The following is a 19743-nucleotide window of genomic DNA, read 5'->3' as shown; positions in this document are numbered from 1 at the left end:
GAGCGATGCACTGAGCGCGGCCAGCGCGCACATACAAACATTTCGCAGTTTACTTATACTTTTAAAGAGGACTGTGAAGCATTCACTCCTCGGGTCCTTTCTTCCAATCCACAGCCTGAGCCCCAAAGCAAGGACATGCGGTGGGTGGGGAGTCAGGTGAGGCAGAGCCTCCCCACCAGATTCCTTCGAAAAGCACTGCGAACATGTGAGGTAGCAAAGCACCCACAACACGTGCAGAGCAAGGAAGGAGGGAGCGCAGGGCGGTGGGTTGTGGTTGCCTGGATGCCTCACAGGGCAGCGGTGCTTTTCGAAGGACTCCCGTGGGGAGGCTCTGTCTCACCTGCCTCGCCACCCACCCAAGTTAAGGAGCTGCCCCACTCCAGCCCCTGGACTGGTGGAGCTGAAAACCTGTTTCCAACCCGAGGCAGTCCTTCCACGGCCCTGCGGACTGCAGCTTCCCAGCCCCGTTGCGGAGCCGCCACTTGGAAGCCAGCCCACGGGACTCCAAGCGGAGGATCTTTCCAGCCTCCAAGAAAGCCCTGCTGATGGCAGCGCAGGGTGACGTTTGCGGGGATGCCGCCTGAACGCGCAGCCCTGGAAGTCCCGTCCGAGGGGAGCGCGTGTTCCCCAGCCGAAGAGCCGTGCTCCTCCTGCCTGCCTCCGCGCAGAAGCAGGAAGCGGGATCGGAGGCACAGCTGCACATGGGGGGGACCCGAATGACGTTCTGGGGGAGGCGTGATTGGGAAGGAGGCTGCGGGGCTGGGAGGTTATAAAGGGGCCGAGCCCGGCCAGCCGAGCGCCCTTCGGATACTGCCTTTGGCCTTCGAGCCCGCCCTGCTCGCGGAGGGAGGACAGCGAGGGGAGCCCGCCGGCTGGAAGCCCTCCGCGGCCGCGGGACGGGACGAGCCGAACCTTGGGAGCTGCGAGGGGGGCTCTCCGCAGACGAGGGCGCCGCGGGACTCGCGACGGGACGGGCTGCTTCCCCGCGCCCTTTGGCTTCCGCGCGCTTCGCAAGGACGGCATGTTCGGCTGGGGGCTCCCGGGGGCCGTGCTGGGCGGCCTGCTGGGGTCCTGGCTTCTCCTGGCAGGTAAGGACCGACAAGTGCCTTCTGCGCCCCATCTCGCCCCCCCCCCGTGGAAGCCCGTCGGAGCCGCAGCAGGGAGGATGCGGGCTGAGGACGGCGCGGAGCGGGAAGGGAGGCGGGGAGCCTCCGCGGCTGCAGTCCGACGCGCTCCGGCTCTGGGTGACTTGGAGAGATGCCTTGGGCTGCGCTCCGCGAGGAACGGGCCACTCGGACGGCGCGGAGTTGGGAAGGCCGCGAGGAGGAGCGCTCCTTCCCGAAACCGCGGGCAGGTCGCTTTCCAGGCGAGGCGCTCACCTGCCCTCCGGCTCCCGCTCCCTCGGCCCAGCCACGGGAGGCGCCCTTGGGAGGCGGGTGATGGGGGTGCCCAAGCTCTGCATTTGCCCACTGCCCACCGAACCCCCTCAGGTTGCAATCCTCTGCACCCTTTCCTGGGAGGACATCCCATTGAATTCAGTGGGGCTTACTTCTGAATAGACGCCGTCGCTGCCTGAGAGCTAGCGGAGCGAGGATGAGGCCGCAGCAACCCACCTGTTCGTTTCTCTTGGGGGGGGCACCGTGGCAGCTCTTACCTTCCGTGAGCAGCCAGGTGGGCAAGGAGAGGCACAGCGCAATCCTCTCCACACTTTCCTGGGAGTAAGCCCCATTGTCTGGAATGGGACTTGCTTCTGAGTAGACATGCTTAGGATGGGGCTGGCAAGCAGCCGCGATCCTGCCCCCGCCCCGCCCCCCCCCCGTTCCGGCACCGTCTCCTCTCGCCAGGCGGTTCTGTTGGAAAGAAGCGGGATGAGAGAAGGCGACCGAGCTGGCGCTGCTGCTGCTGCTGCCGCTGCCTCCGGGCTCCCCGGGTTGCTCAGGGTGGGCAAGAAGGAGGGTGGGAAGACCTCGGGCCACTGCTGCCTGCCTGCCTCCTCGCCCAGCTGCCTGTTCAGGAGGACATCCAGGTGGGCGAGGAAGCGGAGCTGGGGCCGGGGAGAAGCAAGGAAGAAGAACAGCTGTGGCTGCCACCCCCCTCCTGCTCCCCACGCAGGATCCCGTGGGAACCGAGACAAGTAATAAGGTGTCTTGCTGGGGGACCTCCTCTTGGGTCGTGCCAGCTTATTGGCATTGTAGTGCCACGCCGAAGGGTTGTGGTTCAGTCGTTAAATCGTGTCCGACTCCTCGTGATCCCATGGACCACAGCACGCCAGGCCCCGCTGTCTACTACTAACTTCTGGAGTGTGCCCAAATTCATGTTCATTGCCTCTGTGACACTATCTAACCATCTCATCCTCTGCTGTCCCCTTCTCCTTTGGCCTTCAATTTTTCCCAGCGTCAGGGTCTTTTCTAAAGAGTCCTCCCTTCTCAGGAGATGACCAAAGTATTTCAGCTTCAGCATCTGTCCTTTCAATGAACAGTCAGGGTTGATTTCCTGTAGGATTGACTGATTTGATCTTGCAGTCCAGGGGACTCTCAAAAGTCTTCTCCAACTCTATAGTTCAAAAGCATCTATTCTTCGGTGCTCAGCCCTCCTTATGGTCCAGCCCTCACAGCCATACATTACAACTGGGAAAACAATAGCCTTGACTATACAGACCTTTGTGGACAAGGTGACGTTTCAGTTTTTCATTAAGTTGTCTAGGCTTACTATAGCTTTCCTCCCAAGAAGCAAGCATCTTTTAATTTCATGAAGGGACGTGTGGGCAAAGAATCTTTTGCAGCACTGTTCGAGAGCCTTTTGCTGGCCAAATGGTTCTATCAAGCAATACATCTGGGGAAGGAGATGCTCCATGCGCAAACTTCGCTGGAGCGCAGCATCTGTTAACGGAGCCCCGTGGACTAATGGGATTCTAACCCATTGGGCACTTAATAGCGAGGCTTTTCCATGTGCTTTTCCATGTGTAGTTTTGGTGTCTCTCCCTGATGTTTCAGCAGAGCACTTCTCCACTTGGATGGTGCCACCAGACCTGCAGAACGGAGGCAATTTCAAGGATCCACCGGTCTGGGGATTTAGGTCTGCTTAGCATTATAAAAATGATGTTATGTCCTTGCCGCTTTGTGATCCTCTTTAAGAATGCTCTTTGTTATTGGATAGTGGAAGAAAAGAAGCATGTCAAGATACAAAATTCATCCAGAGCAGCTTAGCAGATCCGGTCCAAAGTTTTTCTAACAGAGTTAAGAATTCTCACTTTTTACTGTGACATGGGTTGGGAACCTGTAATCTAAATGGTAACAAGAGTCAGACTGGCATGCAGTGAAATCAGTGGGACTTCTGAATCACAATACTCAGGATCCCATCACACTTACTGTAGAACGATTTGCAAGTAAGTAAATGGTGGGGATGTTAATGCCTCTGTGCTAAGGCATGGTGACTTAAGGAAATCTGAGTATTCCTTTTGGGAAGGAGCCTGCAAGTACCTACTTCTTTTCTTAGCAGCCTAATGAGAGTCGTTCCAGCCAACTAGCAGGAAAAGTGAAGCAGAATACAATCCAAATTTATTTCTTGCAATTCCTTCTGATGCCAATTGATGGAAGTATTTTTGTAATGGGATTCATGTGCCCAAACCATTCTAGTCTGGGATTGCGTGAAGATAGGAAGAGCATCTGGGAAACTGATCTGCAGGACAGATTCATCATAACCACTGCAAATTTAGTTTGGATTAGAAGCAGTGTCTCTTTCACCTGGTTTAGACAAGTGCTTGGGAATCACGCTTTTCCTTGTCAGCACAGCACATTGCATTGAAAACAGTGGGAGTTGCTTCCAAATAAAGAGATGATTCACAGCTCAGTCCTAACCACCTTTCCAACGCTGATGCAGCCATGTCAACAGGGTGTGCACTGCATCCAGTGGTGGTGGTGGTGGGATCACAGAGGCCTGCTCAAGTGTTTTCTTAAAGGGCTTCATGTGCCCTGAAAGAGGTTTGTTTCCTTACCTCAGGGCTGCATCGTAGCTGCATTGGCCCTGAAAAGTTGGGTAGGATTGGGCTGTAAGAAGGGAGTGTAAGCTAATTTGTTTTGTTTTCTCTATACTGCGATCCACAATACTGTTGAATGAAAGTGCTTGACTGAAGTCTGTGGTTCTACCAAACTGAGTGGGAATCCCTCAGTTCTTAAATTTCTTAGTTCTTAAATACATTGATCTGAAAGAATGTTTCCTTGATAGCAATGGAAGTTCCTTCCAAGAAAGTGTGACAAAGGCTGTGGTCCCATGCACACTTAATTGGGAATAAGTCACATTCAACTCAGTGAGGCTTACTTCTGAGGTGAAGAATAGGAGTGAGCTGGAAATTGAACTGAAGTTCTATCATTAAACTAGGCTGTAGATTAAACAGGCATTTTTACAAGCAACACCACAGTTTATGCAGTTCTGTTTAATAAGGTTTGTAATTTTTGTTGTTCGCCTATATATGTAAATATAACTTTGACCAATATGCTCATTGTCTTTAAACATTACTCACATTTGTTTTGTCTCTCCAAATGTCAAGATTCACAATGGCACAGCCATAGTACGAGAGGGGTTTAGAGCTGTGAAAACCCATGTATGACTGTGTCATTTAAGAAGGCTCTTAATATGCTTACAGAAATCAGTTGATTTTTAACGGCCTTTTAGCCAATACATTTGAAATACAGGAACTGAAAATGCAGAAATTAATTGAAGGATTAATTATGAAAACAGCCTTTGGCTGCAATCAAAGCATACTTGCGAGGGGAGAACCCAGTTGGAAGCACTGGGACTTCTGAGCAAACATACGTAGGATTGAACTACTAATTAATTTCATAGTAACATTCTGTTGACCCAGTTTTGATTCTGTAAGCAGTTCTTGAGACTTCAACATACTGAACATGCCTGTGGCACATATTCAGATGATTGACTAGAGGAAAATAACATGCAGGGATTTTGTATCTGTGATTGGCAAAAACTGATGAAATGAGTAGCAAAAGACAGGGTCAAATCAGTTCTAGTTGAAATGCCATAGCAGGGCTTTTCAGCCTTTTATTTATTTTTTTAGTAAGTACTACTATAGTACTGCAAATACAATATTTTTTGCAAGTAACACAGTCTTCAGGGCTTTCAGCTGTATGAAGGACTGGATGGATCCTCATAGAGTTGTTCCTACAGGGAGAAACTTCTCCAGTTACTGCTGCTTTCTCATCTCTCCTCAACTCTGCATCCTCCTTTCCCAACCAGTGCCTCTTTTGAAGAGTGAGATCTGGGCTGCCTTGCAGGTGTATCTCACTGCTGCGCTGGTCATCTCCACATCTCAACTGTGATCCTGGCCACTACCCAGGGCCAGAAATGCAAAATACCGCCCGCCCCCCCCCCCCCCGGTAAATTTCAGCCAGATGGTCCTGTGTGGTCCCTGCGGCAGTGCCAGCATCTCTCTCACACAGATTAAGAACCTAACCTACAAAACTAAAAACCACCTGCCATGTGTGAAGTTCCAACAGTGGTACTTGAACCACTGGTTGAAAAGAAGTGGTCTATAGAAGCTAAGGAATGGGGGGGGGGGAGATGTGGACCAAACTAGAGTATGATTACAATCCTGTCCTTGTCTACTCAAAAGGAAGTCCCATTGTCTTCAATAGGGCTTAGTCTCAGGAAAGTGTGTATATTGCAGCATATAATGTTAACTATAGTTGAGACTGTTGTTAGTGAGGAGAGCAACAACAAATTTAATCAGACCCAAACTCCTACCATATATTATTATGGGCACAATACAGCTAAAATGATGTCCAATTTATATCACCACAAAAGTTAAAAACATTCAATGACATCTGTCCCACTGAAATCTTACTGAACCATTTCACACTTAACATGACAATATGTTAGCTATGATTCCAGAATTCCCTGCAGCAAACATTCACAGCATGAATGATGGGCACCTATCCTAAACGACCCATATACCTGCATCTGGGATCCCAGATTAGGCTTTGGTTCCCTGATGTACACTTTACATTTTTACAGCATGTACAACACATACAAAAAACCTGTATTTTTTCACATTGGCAGTCTGAATTCTGAAGCAGCCCTTAAAATTATATTAGACTTTGGCTGTTTTGTAGGTGTACAATAAGATGGTATAGTAACTGGCCCACCTCACCCCAGCAGTGGCTTTTCTAGTGACTGTCTGCTGGTGTTGCATCTTTTTAGATTGTGAGCCCTTTTGGGGCAGGGAGCCATTAGATATTTGATTTTCTCTGTAAACCGCTTTGTGAACTTTTTGTTGAAAAGCGGTATATAAATACTGTTGTTGTTGTTATAGGCGTACACCTAACAGTGTAAAATGTGAATGTGACAAATGTGTTTGGAAAGTCATATTTAGTAGGAAAATACAGTAGGTTGGGGCTCTTTGGTCAGTATACAATTGTTATACAGTATACAATTGGTATACAGTATACAATACCAGTATACAATTGGTGGCAAACCTGGACTTGTTGCTGTGTAATGTATCTTAAAATTTGTCCTAAGTTTTTTTTTTCCCCCAAATGTGGACTATAGAAATATTTGAACAAGTTTGTAAAGGCTTGGTTGATTTTCTGAAAGGTTGTACAATGTTAACATTTGAAGTAAAGCAATATAACTTACATCACGAACTGTTTCTCAGCTGTTGTTTCATCTTGATGGCCACAATCCAATACACAGGCTCACTTAAGCCTATTGATTTCAATGGACCTTGAAGAGTCTCTCTGTGTTAAGCTGTGACATGCATGTACATAATTTGTTTCTTTTCGATTATTTGTGTGTGTGTGTATGTGTGTGTATGCGTGCGCAAAAAGACCAGATCCAATTTGCTGCTGATTTCAACTTCTACGGGGAAGAGATTGTTGCAGATCTTAGAGGCTTTTGTAGTGCTGTGGTATACCTGGTGCCTATCGCATACAAGGTTGTTCTGGAAACGCCATTTTTACAGTGTCTGATGAACAATTCAGGGCCCAATCCTATCCAATTTTCCAGTGCCAGTGCTGTTGCGCCAATGGGGTATGCACTACTTCCTGTGTTGGGGAAGTAGTCACAGAGGCCTCCCTCAAGGTATGGGAACATTTGTGCATTGTGGCTGCACTGGTGCTGAAAAGTTGAATAGGATTGGGCCCTCAGTCAGTAATAAATTATTTCAGTCGGATGCAATATAGTAAACTTTGAGATCTGGATGAAAAGTGCTATAGAATTTGAGAGAGTTATATGTTTATGAGAAAGAAAACCTTGCTGGATTACAGCATTCTGTAATCCATGGGCCTGCTGTGCTTCCAGAACTTGTGATCCAGCAGCACTGCTTGCTTTATGGCAGTAGCAAAAGGTGACCAGTCAGCAAAGTCTTATTCCCAGGCAAGGGAACAAATGTTCCCTTTACTGGAGGAGACCTCTGGGACTGCCCCCCCCCCACGCAGGATGCAGTGTGCATTCCAGTGGTGTGGCTGAATTGGCAGGTGGGGGGGGGGTAAAATAGGATTGGGCTGTTAGTTGGGTAGTATTCATCTAGATTAATTTCCAGCAGTGGTGCACCAGATGCCTTTAATAAGCCCACAAACAGGAAAAAAGGCAGTAGCTCCTTCCTGCTCTTACCAAAAAGTAACTACTTATTTGAATGACAGAAATTTAGTTCAGATATTCCAGATTAAAATACCTGAGACCTTCTGACAATGTCTCCATTTTCTCTAGCAAACAATAATCTTGTAATGGTATATAATCAGGGATTCTATCATGAAAATCTCATTGCTTATAATGATTAAATAAATCAGAATGCAAGTGGTACTTTCAATAGTCTTGGATCATGTACTCTAATTAGTTAATGACATTATGAGTGAACGAGACTAACTTACACTGCAATAAACCAATTCAAGATTACATCCATGTTATGGACCCATTCAATAGAATGAACTATACTTTGATGATTACTGTACTCATATTCCTGTATACTGAATTCTGTATGGAAGTTCTCATCCAAGTTGCACAGTGTAATTACTGGTGCTTAAAATAAATGAGGCTTGCCAAGAAAAAACTTGGAATAATGGAAATAAGAAAGCACAATTCCTAAGGGCTTTTGATCACCCCTCTACCTGCATAAGAAGTGTTTCTTAATGTATGAAGTGTACACTCTAGTAGTGTTGGTTTGATTGGATTTCTCCCTTTGGCTGGCAGGAAATTATGGTTTGCAGTAGAAAACACAACATGTAAGACTTGCTTAATGAACCTTTAAATGGATGTAAATCCAGCCTTTGGGAAAACCATTTGCAATGGATTACTTCATTACTCATTGGAGAAACATTAGTTTCAGTATGTTTAAAGCTCTGTACATGCTGTGTTTAAAATAAAGACATTATTAGACCTATTTAGGGAGGGCAGGTTTATGAATAAGTGTTAGCTATGATAGCAAAGTGGAACCTCCAGGTTCAGTTGCAGATTCCTCCAGGCAACAGTTTCTGGAGGGCTTCAGTAGGGGAGGCCTCTGGCTTTGGTGCACAGCTATGAACTGCCCATAAGCTACGGCCAATACTGGAACCAGGACTACCTGTACCCTTGGTCTGATCCAGCAGAATTTTTAATCTGTTTTACATCTAACAGACTTTCTCCCAGGTGAAGATTACTGCAAGGGTGCTTGGCCTTTAAGAGTTTATGCCTGCAGCAATTATGATGGCATGCATCTCCAGGTATAATATACTGCAGTTTTCCCTATAACTACTTTACGACCTCTCAGCCTTCATGTAGTTTCTCTTTATACCAGCCTCATTGCTGACTTTTAGAAGCTTCTCAAAGTGTTAACGGTGTACTTGTAAAAAGCAGGGGGTGGTTTTCCTTCCTTGATCAGAGCCACTCCCAGTACAAAAGCCTGTGCCACAGACAAATAGGAGGGTAAGCAGCCAGAGACAATGAATGCCTAAAAAGCTCATTTCTAGTACAAATTCTCAAGCCTTCCATCCTCTGTTTCCTCACAGTAACTGCTTGATTGTTTCTTAAGGAAAAAAAAAATGATGACAAATAGTTATTGAATAGTTATTGAATAGGATAAACATGCATCTTACTCCTATGGAAGAGACGTAGCTGCATTTGTGTGATAGAGAGTATAGGCTTTTATTCTGCTTAGGGGTCTAAATACCCTTAATTGCAAGTTGTTTTTTTTAAAGAATGGTAACTGTTTAATGTATCACAAATCCAGGACTTGAGAAGTTTTTACACACGTGTACCTATTCATGTCTCTACATAGTGACTGACAAATCTTAGTCATTCAAGTGTTTGCTTTGTATTCTGAATAAGAAATCTGGATAGTTTTGCTCACTTCCAGGTCTGGTCACTACATCTTAAAAAAGAAAATGTAAAGGTGGAAAAGGTGTAGAAGAAACCAATGAAAATAATCCTCTTCCTTATGAGGACAGACTACCATTTTTATGACTTTTAATTTAGTAAAAAGGTGATGAAGGAAGGATATGAATACAGAGTATTTAATTACGTTATGGAGACAGTGACTAGAGAGACGTTTGTGTCCTTTTCTCACAACAGTAGAAGCAGGGAGAATCCAATGAAACAGATTGGTAGGAGATTTAAGGAGTCAAGAGAAACTGATTCCAGTGCCTCTGGAATTCAGGGTCACAGGATGTGGCCGTAGCCACTAAATTAGATGGCTTAAAAGTGGGTTAGACACATTCATGGAGGATGTCTATCACTGGCCACTAGTTATTATAGCTATATGGTCCCTCTGGATTCAGAGGCTATTTGAATTTGCCTATGAATATCAGTGCAAGGAAGCAACAGTGGGAGATGCATATACCTTCATAACCTCCTTGTGGGCTTCTCAGAAGGATCTGGTTGTTCACTGTGGGAAACAGGATGCTGGACTAGATAGGCTTTTGACTTGATAATAATAATAATAACTAGGTATTTATATACCGCCTTTCTGGTCATTGGATTACTCCTCTGACTTTATTCAAGGTGGTTTACATAGGCAGGTGTTTCTAAATCCCTCAAGGAGATTTTTACAATCATATAGGTTCTCTCTTTCAAGAACCAACAACATTTCAGAATGGATCTTCCTGGTTTGGTCTCACCTCCAGTTCTCCCACGCAGGCTGACAAGCAGCTCCATCTCTCACATGGAGGGCAACCAAGACGCTTCTTGCTCACACCAAGAGCAGGTGAAATCACTCAGCTGGGCTTTGTCTGCTGCTTCAAGGTCTCGCCATTCTCAGCCTATCAGGGAGCTGCCGGTGTCCTCGAACTGGCAATCTTCTGATGTTATCTTTGGGCTAACGGAGGCTCTACCCTCTAGACCAGACCTCCTGTCCTCTACTTCTACTCCAGACCTCTACTTCTGCCTAGAGTAGATATGCCTAGGATAGTACAGTAAGAAATGCTAATAAAGTGGCGTGTGCTTGAGGTTTGTTATTGTTTCGCTTGGATGTGGAAGAATAAATTGTTGTTTCTTGTTAATTGTGCTCTTTTAATTAGCAGCATACAAGTAATTTTTTTTTAATCCCACAACTTTTTTTGCTACTGCTTGTTGAAATGTTTCAGGCTGAAGTCAGCATCTAATGCATTGAGATAATCTGTGTACCAACTTGAAATAAATTTGAAGTTCATTTTAATGATTTTCCTGAATTAATGAGAGAGTGCTATTTAGCAAAAGTTATTGTGTTTTATGACCCAATCCTATTTGTGCTCTGCTGGTGCACACTGTCACAACCTGCTTTACAGCACATTTACACATTTACATATTTACATGTGCTGTAAAGCAGGTTGTGACAGTGCACCAGTTAACAAGAAACTTCATCCATTTAACCAGAGCCTCATCTTTGCTTGTTTAGAGGACCACAAGATCAGATTTTGTTATACAGTATTAGGTTTAAGACCTGTTAACCTATTAAAAATGTGCATGAATTAACCCCAAGGAAAAGATTGGGCTAGAGGTGATGATAATTCTCTCCATGCTGCTTTTTACTTATAAAGGGGGCTTTAACACATATAGATATCAAGTGAGGAACATGAAAGTGTAAATCAAATAAAACATCAAGCAACTGGTTCCTGGTGCTTTTGTTTTTACAAACCACCTTTGACAGGATGCTTTCCAGGAAAATAAAGAGGTGAAAGCAAAATCTCCACCTTTTCTAAGACCTACTAATATAAAATTGGAGAAATGTAGAAGAAATCTGCTTTAAAATATATCTGTTTGCCAGTAGTCATTTTTAAAATTTATCTGAAGACTGTTTCATAAATGTGGAGGCTTGTCTATATCTTCCCCTGTCCGTCCCGCCCATATGATCAATAAGAATTCTAGCATGTGGTTTACTTAAAATATTTTCTACTGCTGTAATCTTTTTGACATCCTATCCAGCAGAGGGCAGTTGAAGTAAGCAGGTTGTTATTAGGCCGATCCTGTGGTTCTGCTCTACTACGCCTAACATTGGCATAACGTAGGCACGATCCAATGCATGCCCAACAACAGAATCAACAACTGTAGTAACAAAAACAAATACATATAGCCCCCTTCTTAAGTACAGGTTAGGTTCCAAAGGTCTGTACTCAAGTCAATACTGTGTTGGTTACAGCGCAATCCTAACCCCTTATGTCAGTGCTTTCCAGCTTTCCAGCACTGACATAAGGGCAATGCAGCTCTGAGGTAAGGGAACAAACATTCCCTGACTGAGGAGGCCTCCATGAGTGACACCCAATTGCAGGATGCAGCACATGTCCCATTGGCACTGAAGAGCACTGACATAAGGGGTTAGGATTGCACCCTTAGTTAGTTGGTTAGTTTATTATGTAAACAAAATTATACAGAACTTTGCATTGTGGTTGAAAAGCAGAATAAAAATATTTATCTATAAAATAGATAATTATTCGTTCTCTGGTGAAAAAACCTGATTGTTGTGTAAACTCTAAAAGGGGCCTTACAGCAGCTTAGATAGGAGAGGGGGCTGCATTTATGTTAGTTGCATTTTACAGTTTGCATACTGTGGGCTCTTCTTATCTGTGGGTTTGGGACCAGCAGGTTTGACTTACTGTGGATTTTGACACCATGTGAAAGGCCTCACCGAACCTCCCAGACACATCTGGAAGGCACTTCTGGTCATGCCACTAGGTGTTCTGCGGCACAGAGAGGCTGCATGCAACTTCCCTGCGCCTCAGAAGGCCTTCCAGAAGTTTCTGAGAAGCACTTCCAGTTCCAAGAAAAACAGGAAGTGCCTCTCAGAAGCAACTGGGAAGCCTTCTGAGGCATCTGGAGGTCCTCTGAGGTCCCCCTGGAAATCTCAATATCCATGGGTTCGGTATCTGTGGAGGCCCTGAGAATGGATCCCCCATGGATTCTGAGGGCCTACGTGTACTACATTTTACAACAAGCTACAATTTGCATTTATAGCAGTTGAAGAGAAATAAGGGTGCAATCCTATCCTGCGCTGGAACAGGCAAGCCAGGAGGGCAGGATAGTGATCAGAAGCAGCTCAGCCAGAGGTAAGGGGAAACATTTCCCCTTACCTCCGGGTAAGGGCTGCTGGCCCTATGGGTCTCCTTGGACTTGCGCCACCTCATGAGCTGCCACAAGTCCGAGGAGAGCGGAGCGGCTTGAAGTCACTCCATTCTCCCTGGGAACAGGGGTTGGGATCTGGCATAACTGCTGGATCCCATTTCCGCCTCCTGCCTGCCTGCCTGCCTCTGAGGCCACCCACCACACACCCTCCCCCCACCCAGGAATGCCTGCCTCCCACCTCCTCCCAGCCTCCCCCATACCTACCTTTTCCTCTTGTGTCGGCCCAGCTGGGCCGACGCAAGCCTTGGCAGGAAAGCCGCCACAGAGGCTGGATTCAGCCTCCGTGTGTCAGCACATCTCCTTGTGCCGATGCAGCTTCCTCCTGAGGAGGCGCAAACGTGCCTTACAGCATGTTTGCGGCCCAAACCCGGGTCAGAATTGCGCCCTAAAAGTACAATACAGTTCTATTGAGTACTGTACTGGCTCTCCTTTTACCCACCACATCTCAAAAGATGTTGTCTCTCTCCATCCCCATAACACAGCATCTCTCTCCCTCTCACAAACCAGTGCTATCACGCCTAAACATCAGAGCAGATGGACTGCACCAGCATGACGTGACTGATCTTAAGTTGGCGCATCCTGAAGTCAGATGTCTTTGAGCTGCAACACTGAGTTAGATGATGTCATAGAACCTGTACACTTATTTATGCTTTCTGTTTCTGGGTAATGTGGCATTATTGGGTTGTGATTTGTGGGTTGTGACAGAGTCGCCACAAGTTGCAGTGCTGCAACAGTCTTACCTGTTCATTCTCCATGATACCTTCCATTTTCCCAACCCTTCGTATTCATTAGGATGTTTACTTGTGTTTGTGGGTTATTGTTCAACAACACCTTTTTATTAATTGCCCCCACTCCACATCACGCAACGGATGTGCTTATCATTGTAGCAGCAGTTACTTAAGGCCAGGGAGTCAAGTAGCATGCTGAACTTTTAGAACCATCTTCCACCTTTGTTAGGATTCCAGTGGAAAGCTCATGAGTAAGATGCAGATCCTTAGTGATTGTAGGGAATGCCTTACAAAACTAATCCATTTCCTCTGCTGATTCTTTCTTAACATCCATTGTTGATAAAAGCTGACACTTGGCTTAACTGTCAAACAAATATTTCTATATCACAACCGTTCCATACATAATACACCAAAAGTCCTATCTGTTCAAACATTATCTTCCTGAAATCTTTTCAGTTCAGTGGTAGTCAAAATGCAAATAATAGAGTTATAAAGTCTTTGTAGTTTAAAAGATTGTACTTAGAAAACACTGTTATATCTCTGGCATAATAGCAAAGTCAATTGTATGTAGTTAGTCAAAATGAGGCAAAGGTCTGATTATTTGGTAGAAAATCCTAATCAAAAGAAAACAATTTTGTGAAGCAGAATGAATGACTCATGTTGTTGAAAGTGCTATCTTTGTGCTTTTATTTTATTTTATTTATTTGAGGCTTCCAGTATACCGATTAAGTTTAAAAACTGTGCCTGGTCTATGGAAAGCATTTCGACATCTCCTTTGCATAATTAGCTATGTTGCCACCTCAATGGACAGGAAGGAGCAGGGTTAGCTCAAAGGGGAATTTGGAGAATAGATGAAAATCAGTTTCAAGATACATTTTAGGAACAAAGGACAAGTCTGGGCAGCTGAACTTTTGACACTAGGCATATCTTACTCTCATTATATCTATTTTTACTCTTAGGGTGGCTACAAAATTAATATACAATGCAAGCACATTTGTATTTCTGTCTCGCTTGTGAAACTATGGGTGATTTTTATGGCATAGAAAAAAAAAACTCAGAAGTTTGGAGTTTGAAGCACTGGGGAAACTAATGTGAAATAGCCAGTACAAAGTTGTGCATAATTAGATTGAGGACATAAAGTATTTTGCAAAAAGAATGCATGCAAATTTTGAGCATGCAAATTTTTTAATGAGAGGAAAACAGATTGAATGTTTGAGATGAATGTGGCACCAATATCTGTATACGGGTATACTGAAGGAATACAGGGCCCCCCCGTATCTGTGGCTCCGGTATCCACAGTTTTAGTAAACCACGGATTGGGTCCGTAGCTCCCCATGCCTCCAGAGGGTGGGGCTCACCCCCCCCCATTATCCATGGTTTCAGTTAACAGGAGGAGCGGGCGGGGGGTTCTGGAACGGAATCCCCATGGATACTGGGGCACGCCTGTGGCCACAATGTTGTTTTGCAATGTACATACCATATTTTCCATTATGTAGAATTACGTGGACTGTATTTAAGATGTTTGTTCAGACATTCCTGGACATAAGTCCCATTGAAAACAAAGAGACTTACTTATGAGTAGATATGCATAGGATTGTGCTGTTTGACAGGGTATGTTACTGTGCTGCTGATTGGCCATGTAAGATATGTCAGTCTAGCCCATTCTAGGGCCAGCCCAACTGGGTCTACTGCCCAGTACTGCCCATTACTCACTTCTTCTGCCTTCGGTGGGGAGGCTGCATGCTCCTGCTTGTAATTTCCTTGTTGCACTCTGGTCTAGAATGGGGTTTAAAGGTTAATGTTCTACTTAAATATTGTACAAGTATGGAGTGAGAGAAGGGAGCAGCAAAGCACTCTTTCGTAGTGAGGAGTTTAAAGAGATGCATTCTCTTTAAACTCTAAATCCCAAGAGAGGATGGAGTGTGGGGAGAGACACAGATGATCTGATTCTTGCTTGCTTTTAGCCAACTGGGACTGGATCACTGCGGTTCACATCTGTGGCAGGTTGAAAGGTGGGTGGCGACAGGCTGAAGGACATCCCAGATCTACCTCCACCCTTGCTCCCCACCATCTGTTACTCACAGAAGCTGCATCAGATCACTTCATGGCTGGCCCACAATGACCCCATCTTTGCCTTGATCATAGAGCTTGATATATGAAAAATGTGAGGAAGCTGTGTGGATGTTGTTAGATTTTCACACAGTCAGATAGGTTTATTTTATCTAGACACTGAGTCCTTCTCAAGGACCTGGTTTGCCTGACTTTTGTCTTATTTTGCTGTTATAAATATCATTGCGAGATGTAAGCTGTTCCCAGTAAAGCTGGTTTTTGTAGTTGGTTGATGGTAATTTCTGTTGCACCTATGCTGTTAAGGTGCTCTTCAAGATGTTATGGAATTGTACTGAGGACGCCAGTCACCACTGGGATTACTCTGGTCTTATTCTGCCACAACTTTCAATTTCTATTTGTAAATCTTTGTATTTTGTTGTTTTTTCCAGTTCTTTTTCCAGTTCTTCTACTCTGCTATAACTTGGTATTGCTATCAATGATTTTGACTTGTTTTCCTTGGTTCTCGTCTATGTCTGGTGTATTGTGTGATAGATGTTTGTGTGTTTGTAGTTGGAAATCCCATAATATTTTGGCATCTTCATTTTCAACAACTTTTTCAGTTTTGTGGTCCCATCAGTTTTTGGCTACAGGTAGCTTGTATTTTTTACAAAAGTTCCAGAGTATCATTGTTGCTACATTGTCATGCCTTTGCTTGTAGTCTTTGCAATCTTTTTACAGCTACTAATTAGGTGGTCCACTTTTCATCTGTTTCTTTTACAGAGATGGCACTTGCTGTTTGTTGTTATTTTTTCTACTTTTGCTTTTATTGCATTTGTTCTCAATGCCCGTTCTTGTGCAGTCATAATGTTACCCTTTGTTTCTTACTTCAAGTTGAAGAAAGATTATGTTCCTGATTCATTGATTTTCATAATTCTATTAGTATTATTAAGGCTGCAGTCCTAGACATACTTTCATTGGACTATGCCACATTGAACACAGTGGGACTTACTTCTGAGTAGACACGCATAGGATTGTGCTGTAAATAGTTCCCTGTCCCCAAAGGGCTTTTTACAGTTTAAAAAGAGATGCAGAAAAGACACCAGGAACCACCACTGGAAAAGATGCCAATTTGGGCATCTTGGGCAAGGAGCATCATGCTGGGCAAGGAGGGACAGTTGCTCTCCCCCTGCTAAATATAAGAAGATGCCACTTTAAAAGCTGTTTCTTTGCCCAATTAGCAGAGTTTTCGAATTCTTCATTTCTGAGACTTGTAGTTCTGATCCTCGAACACTGATTACTTTATGCCACATAATGGCAATGTTCTTTTGAAAGATCATTTGTCTGGTGCTCCTTAAGGTAGTATGTGTGTTTGCAGGACTTGTTATAGAGATAAATCTTGTTATAGAGTTATATCCATGAGATTTATTTTTATCATAATCCTGAACTAACTGGAATTTTCCACACCTATGAGGATTCATTTGCACCCTCTATAATGCCTTGGTGATTTTGACTGGCTAGAAAGGGCAGAGTAGACTGAAGCTCTCTCAGTTAAAGCCATATAAGTGGGAACAGATTCAAAGCCCAGAAGCTGTTCTGTCAATTTTAATAATGCTATTTTTGTTTTCTAGGGACTAGCTCAGGGTCCAAATGGAAAGGTCCACAACTAAATATTACGGGACCACAACATGTTATACAAGCAGGAGATACTTTAAACATCTTATGCAGGTAATCAAGTGGTCTGGCAATTTGATTTATAATAATTTGACCTACAGTTACTATGCTGTTGCTCTACTTTGCTTTTTTTAATTCAGAGATAGGAGATGGGATCTATTGCTGATTGGGTAAAAGGGCTAATTATTGTTTAAGAACTCTTTGGGTTTTTGTCATTTCTCTTGTTGCTTTCGGAGAACAACCTTAAAAGGATCCCTAGAAATAACCTGGTGCAGCAAAATGAAAGGTTGGGAACTGAAGCTATATAGCTGTAACCCAACATAATTTTTGATGTTATTTTCCTTCTTTATCTGGATCTGCAGCGGGGAAGTGGTCCATTCCTGGTCTCTGCCTGAAAGTCTCAGTAAGGACAGCAAACGGCTGAACATAATTACAAATACTTGTGGAAGGAACGGCAGACAGTTTTGTAGCAGCTTAACCTTGCATGAAGCTCAAGCAGCTGACACAGGATATTATAGCTGCAAATATCCACTTTCAAGTTCTGCGAGAAAGAAGACAGTATCTACAATATATATATTTATTAATGGTAAGACTTAATTTTTCATGCAAATTTGCATTGCAGCTAAGGAGAGGGGATATGCATATAAGTAGGTTATTCATGAACTTTGTACATATGTTACCATTCCAAAGAAGACAGAACCAAACTTGGGACTCAATCGTAACATGCCTCAGCACCAGCACTGAGCTGGGTGTTGCAAGTGTGCTGCAAGGCACATCCACAACACTCTGCGAAGAGTCAGTGCCGGCCCAGTGCCAGTCGGCGCTGAGCTCAGTGCTGGATGGATGCTACCTCTAGCATGGTAGGAGCTCTGGGTGCCAGTGGGGGCCCCGGGGGGGGGCTTAGGAGGTGTTCTGGGATGGGGTGGGGGAGGAACCAGAATGGGAGGGGGTGGGACTCTGCTGTACCCTATCCTCTATGTTGGGCTGAAAAGCAAAAAAAGGGCACAAAAGTCCTCTTCCCCCAAGGAGACCCCTTGCAGTTGTGGTGATGCCACTGGTTGCAGCAGTAGCCATTTTGGAATAGTTAACCGGGGATAAAATTGGGCTGCTCGTGTTTGTCTGAATGCATTAAGTTGGCTGCCCCCCTTTTTCCCTCCTGTCCAAGGTGTGTGTGTAAAATGGCAAGGGGAGAGAAAATGAACTTCAGCACTTCATACATGCTGTATTTTCTGTCTTGATCACGCACCCTTCTGAGCACTGTTTATAGTTTTAAAAGCTTCAATTGAAAACCAGCTATTTTATCTAAAAAATGTAAATGTGGCGAAGCATGCAATCAAGATAGTAACTGGTGGGGCTACGTACTATCTACCTCCTCCTTTGCCCTTGCTGTGGTTTCATGGTGCTTCACACTACTATGTTACGTTTTGTCTGTTTATAGTAGTTAACGACATAACTACTGTTGTTATGTTTTTATCTGTTTTTAAATTAGTTTTAACCTTGTTTGTAAGCCGCCTTGAGTCCCTCCGGGGAGAAAGGCAGGGTAAAAATAAAGTTAATAGTAAGTAATAGTAATAGTAATAGTATGAATCTTTTTCCTATATGTAAAAATAATGCAGGCGTGCTCCCATATCCACTAAGGTTCAGTTTCAGACCCCCCCCCCCCCACAGTTAGTGAAACTGCTGATACGGCCAAATGCCTTCCCCCCACCCTCTGGAGAAGAAGGGAGCTCTATTCTCCTCGCCTCCAGAGGGTCCTCTGAGCCTAGCAGAGTCCGTGACCTCTGCTGAGCTCGGACTGAGCCCTCAAGTCACTTCCAGTTTCTCTGTTAAACCTGAAGTGATGTTTTTAATGCCTTATAAGGCATTGGGAGACCTGGGAAGGGAAGTATCTGAGCACACTTTTGGGCACTCTACAATATCACATATTTCTCTTCATCAGTGGCATCCTATTCAGTTCACTTCATCTCTTCTTTGGCATTAGTGACAATAGGAAGATCATGAAGTCACAGTACATAAAACTGTAGCCAGACAATAAAATAAATCAATAGATGTGACTTCAGCACTAATTTGATAACGTAACATAAATTTCTAAAAGTACATAATATTACTCTTTGGCATTTTGGTGTTGTTCCTGTTTTTCCTACTGGCAATGAGATGACATTTCATGCCTTTTGGCTTAAAAACATACACCTAGCAACATTATTATCATAAGGATATTACTGAATGTATATTTGATACTGTTAGATGTGGTATCTGAAGTATTCTAATCATTTCATAGACACACTTCTGGTCCACTTCCTTTCAGATAAGGAATGCAAAATTCCTCATCCCCAGAGTCTTTTTTGTTCTTTTTTTCTTAGATTGGCAGATAAAATGCTAACGTTTATTCTGCATTGTATTTCATTCCCATAGCAGCTAAACTACACAAGAAGCAGGAGATCCACAGCTGGCTTTTTCAATGACTTTTTTTAAAGCTTCAAAGCATTTGCAGGGCACACAAACTGGATTGAGACTATGGGGATTGGTGGTGCTAATTAACCCTTTCCCCCACATCATTTTTCAGATTTAAACCCTCCCTAAAGTTTCAAATAGCCCTGCTGGGGCGAAAGTGCAGGTACATGTATTGTGCCTGTCTTCTCACCCCTGACAGGGCTAATAGCAACATTGTAGGGTTGTTTTAAATCAAGATTATGGTGCAGGGAAAAGTGCCATTCCCCCT

At 44.3% G+C, this 19743-nt stretch overlaps 1 protein-coding gene across 1 annotated transcript in view; it reads left to right on the top strand.

Annotated features, from left to right (window-relative positions):
• The first annotated feature begins 773 nt into the window (after positions 1–773).
• FLT1 (fms related receptor tyrosine kinase 1) overlaps positions 774–19743 on the top strand; it is a 119038-nt gene continuing 100068 nt past the window's right edge. Inside the window, exons 1-3 of the mRNA XM_066618847.1 lie at positions 774–1088; positions 16982–17078; positions 17387–17610. Of these exons, the coding sequence (XP_066474944.1) occupies positions 1022–1088; positions 16982–17078; positions 17387–17610 (388 nt within the window). The 5' untranslated portion in view covers positions 774–1021. The remainder of the gene's footprint in view (positions 1089–16981; positions 17079–17386; positions 17611–19743) is intronic.

The sequence above is a fragment of the Tiliqua scincoides genome, chromosome 3, assembly GCF_035046505.1.
Source record: "Tiliqua scincoides isolate rTilSci1 chromosome 3, rTilSci1.hap2, whole genome shotgun sequence".
Taxonomy (NCBI): Eukaryota; Metazoa; Chordata; class Lepidosauria; order Squamata; family Scincidae; genus Tiliqua; species Tiliqua scincoides.
Note: the sequence above shows the minus strand (reverse complement) of the source record. Positions and strands in the feature narration are given on the sequence as shown.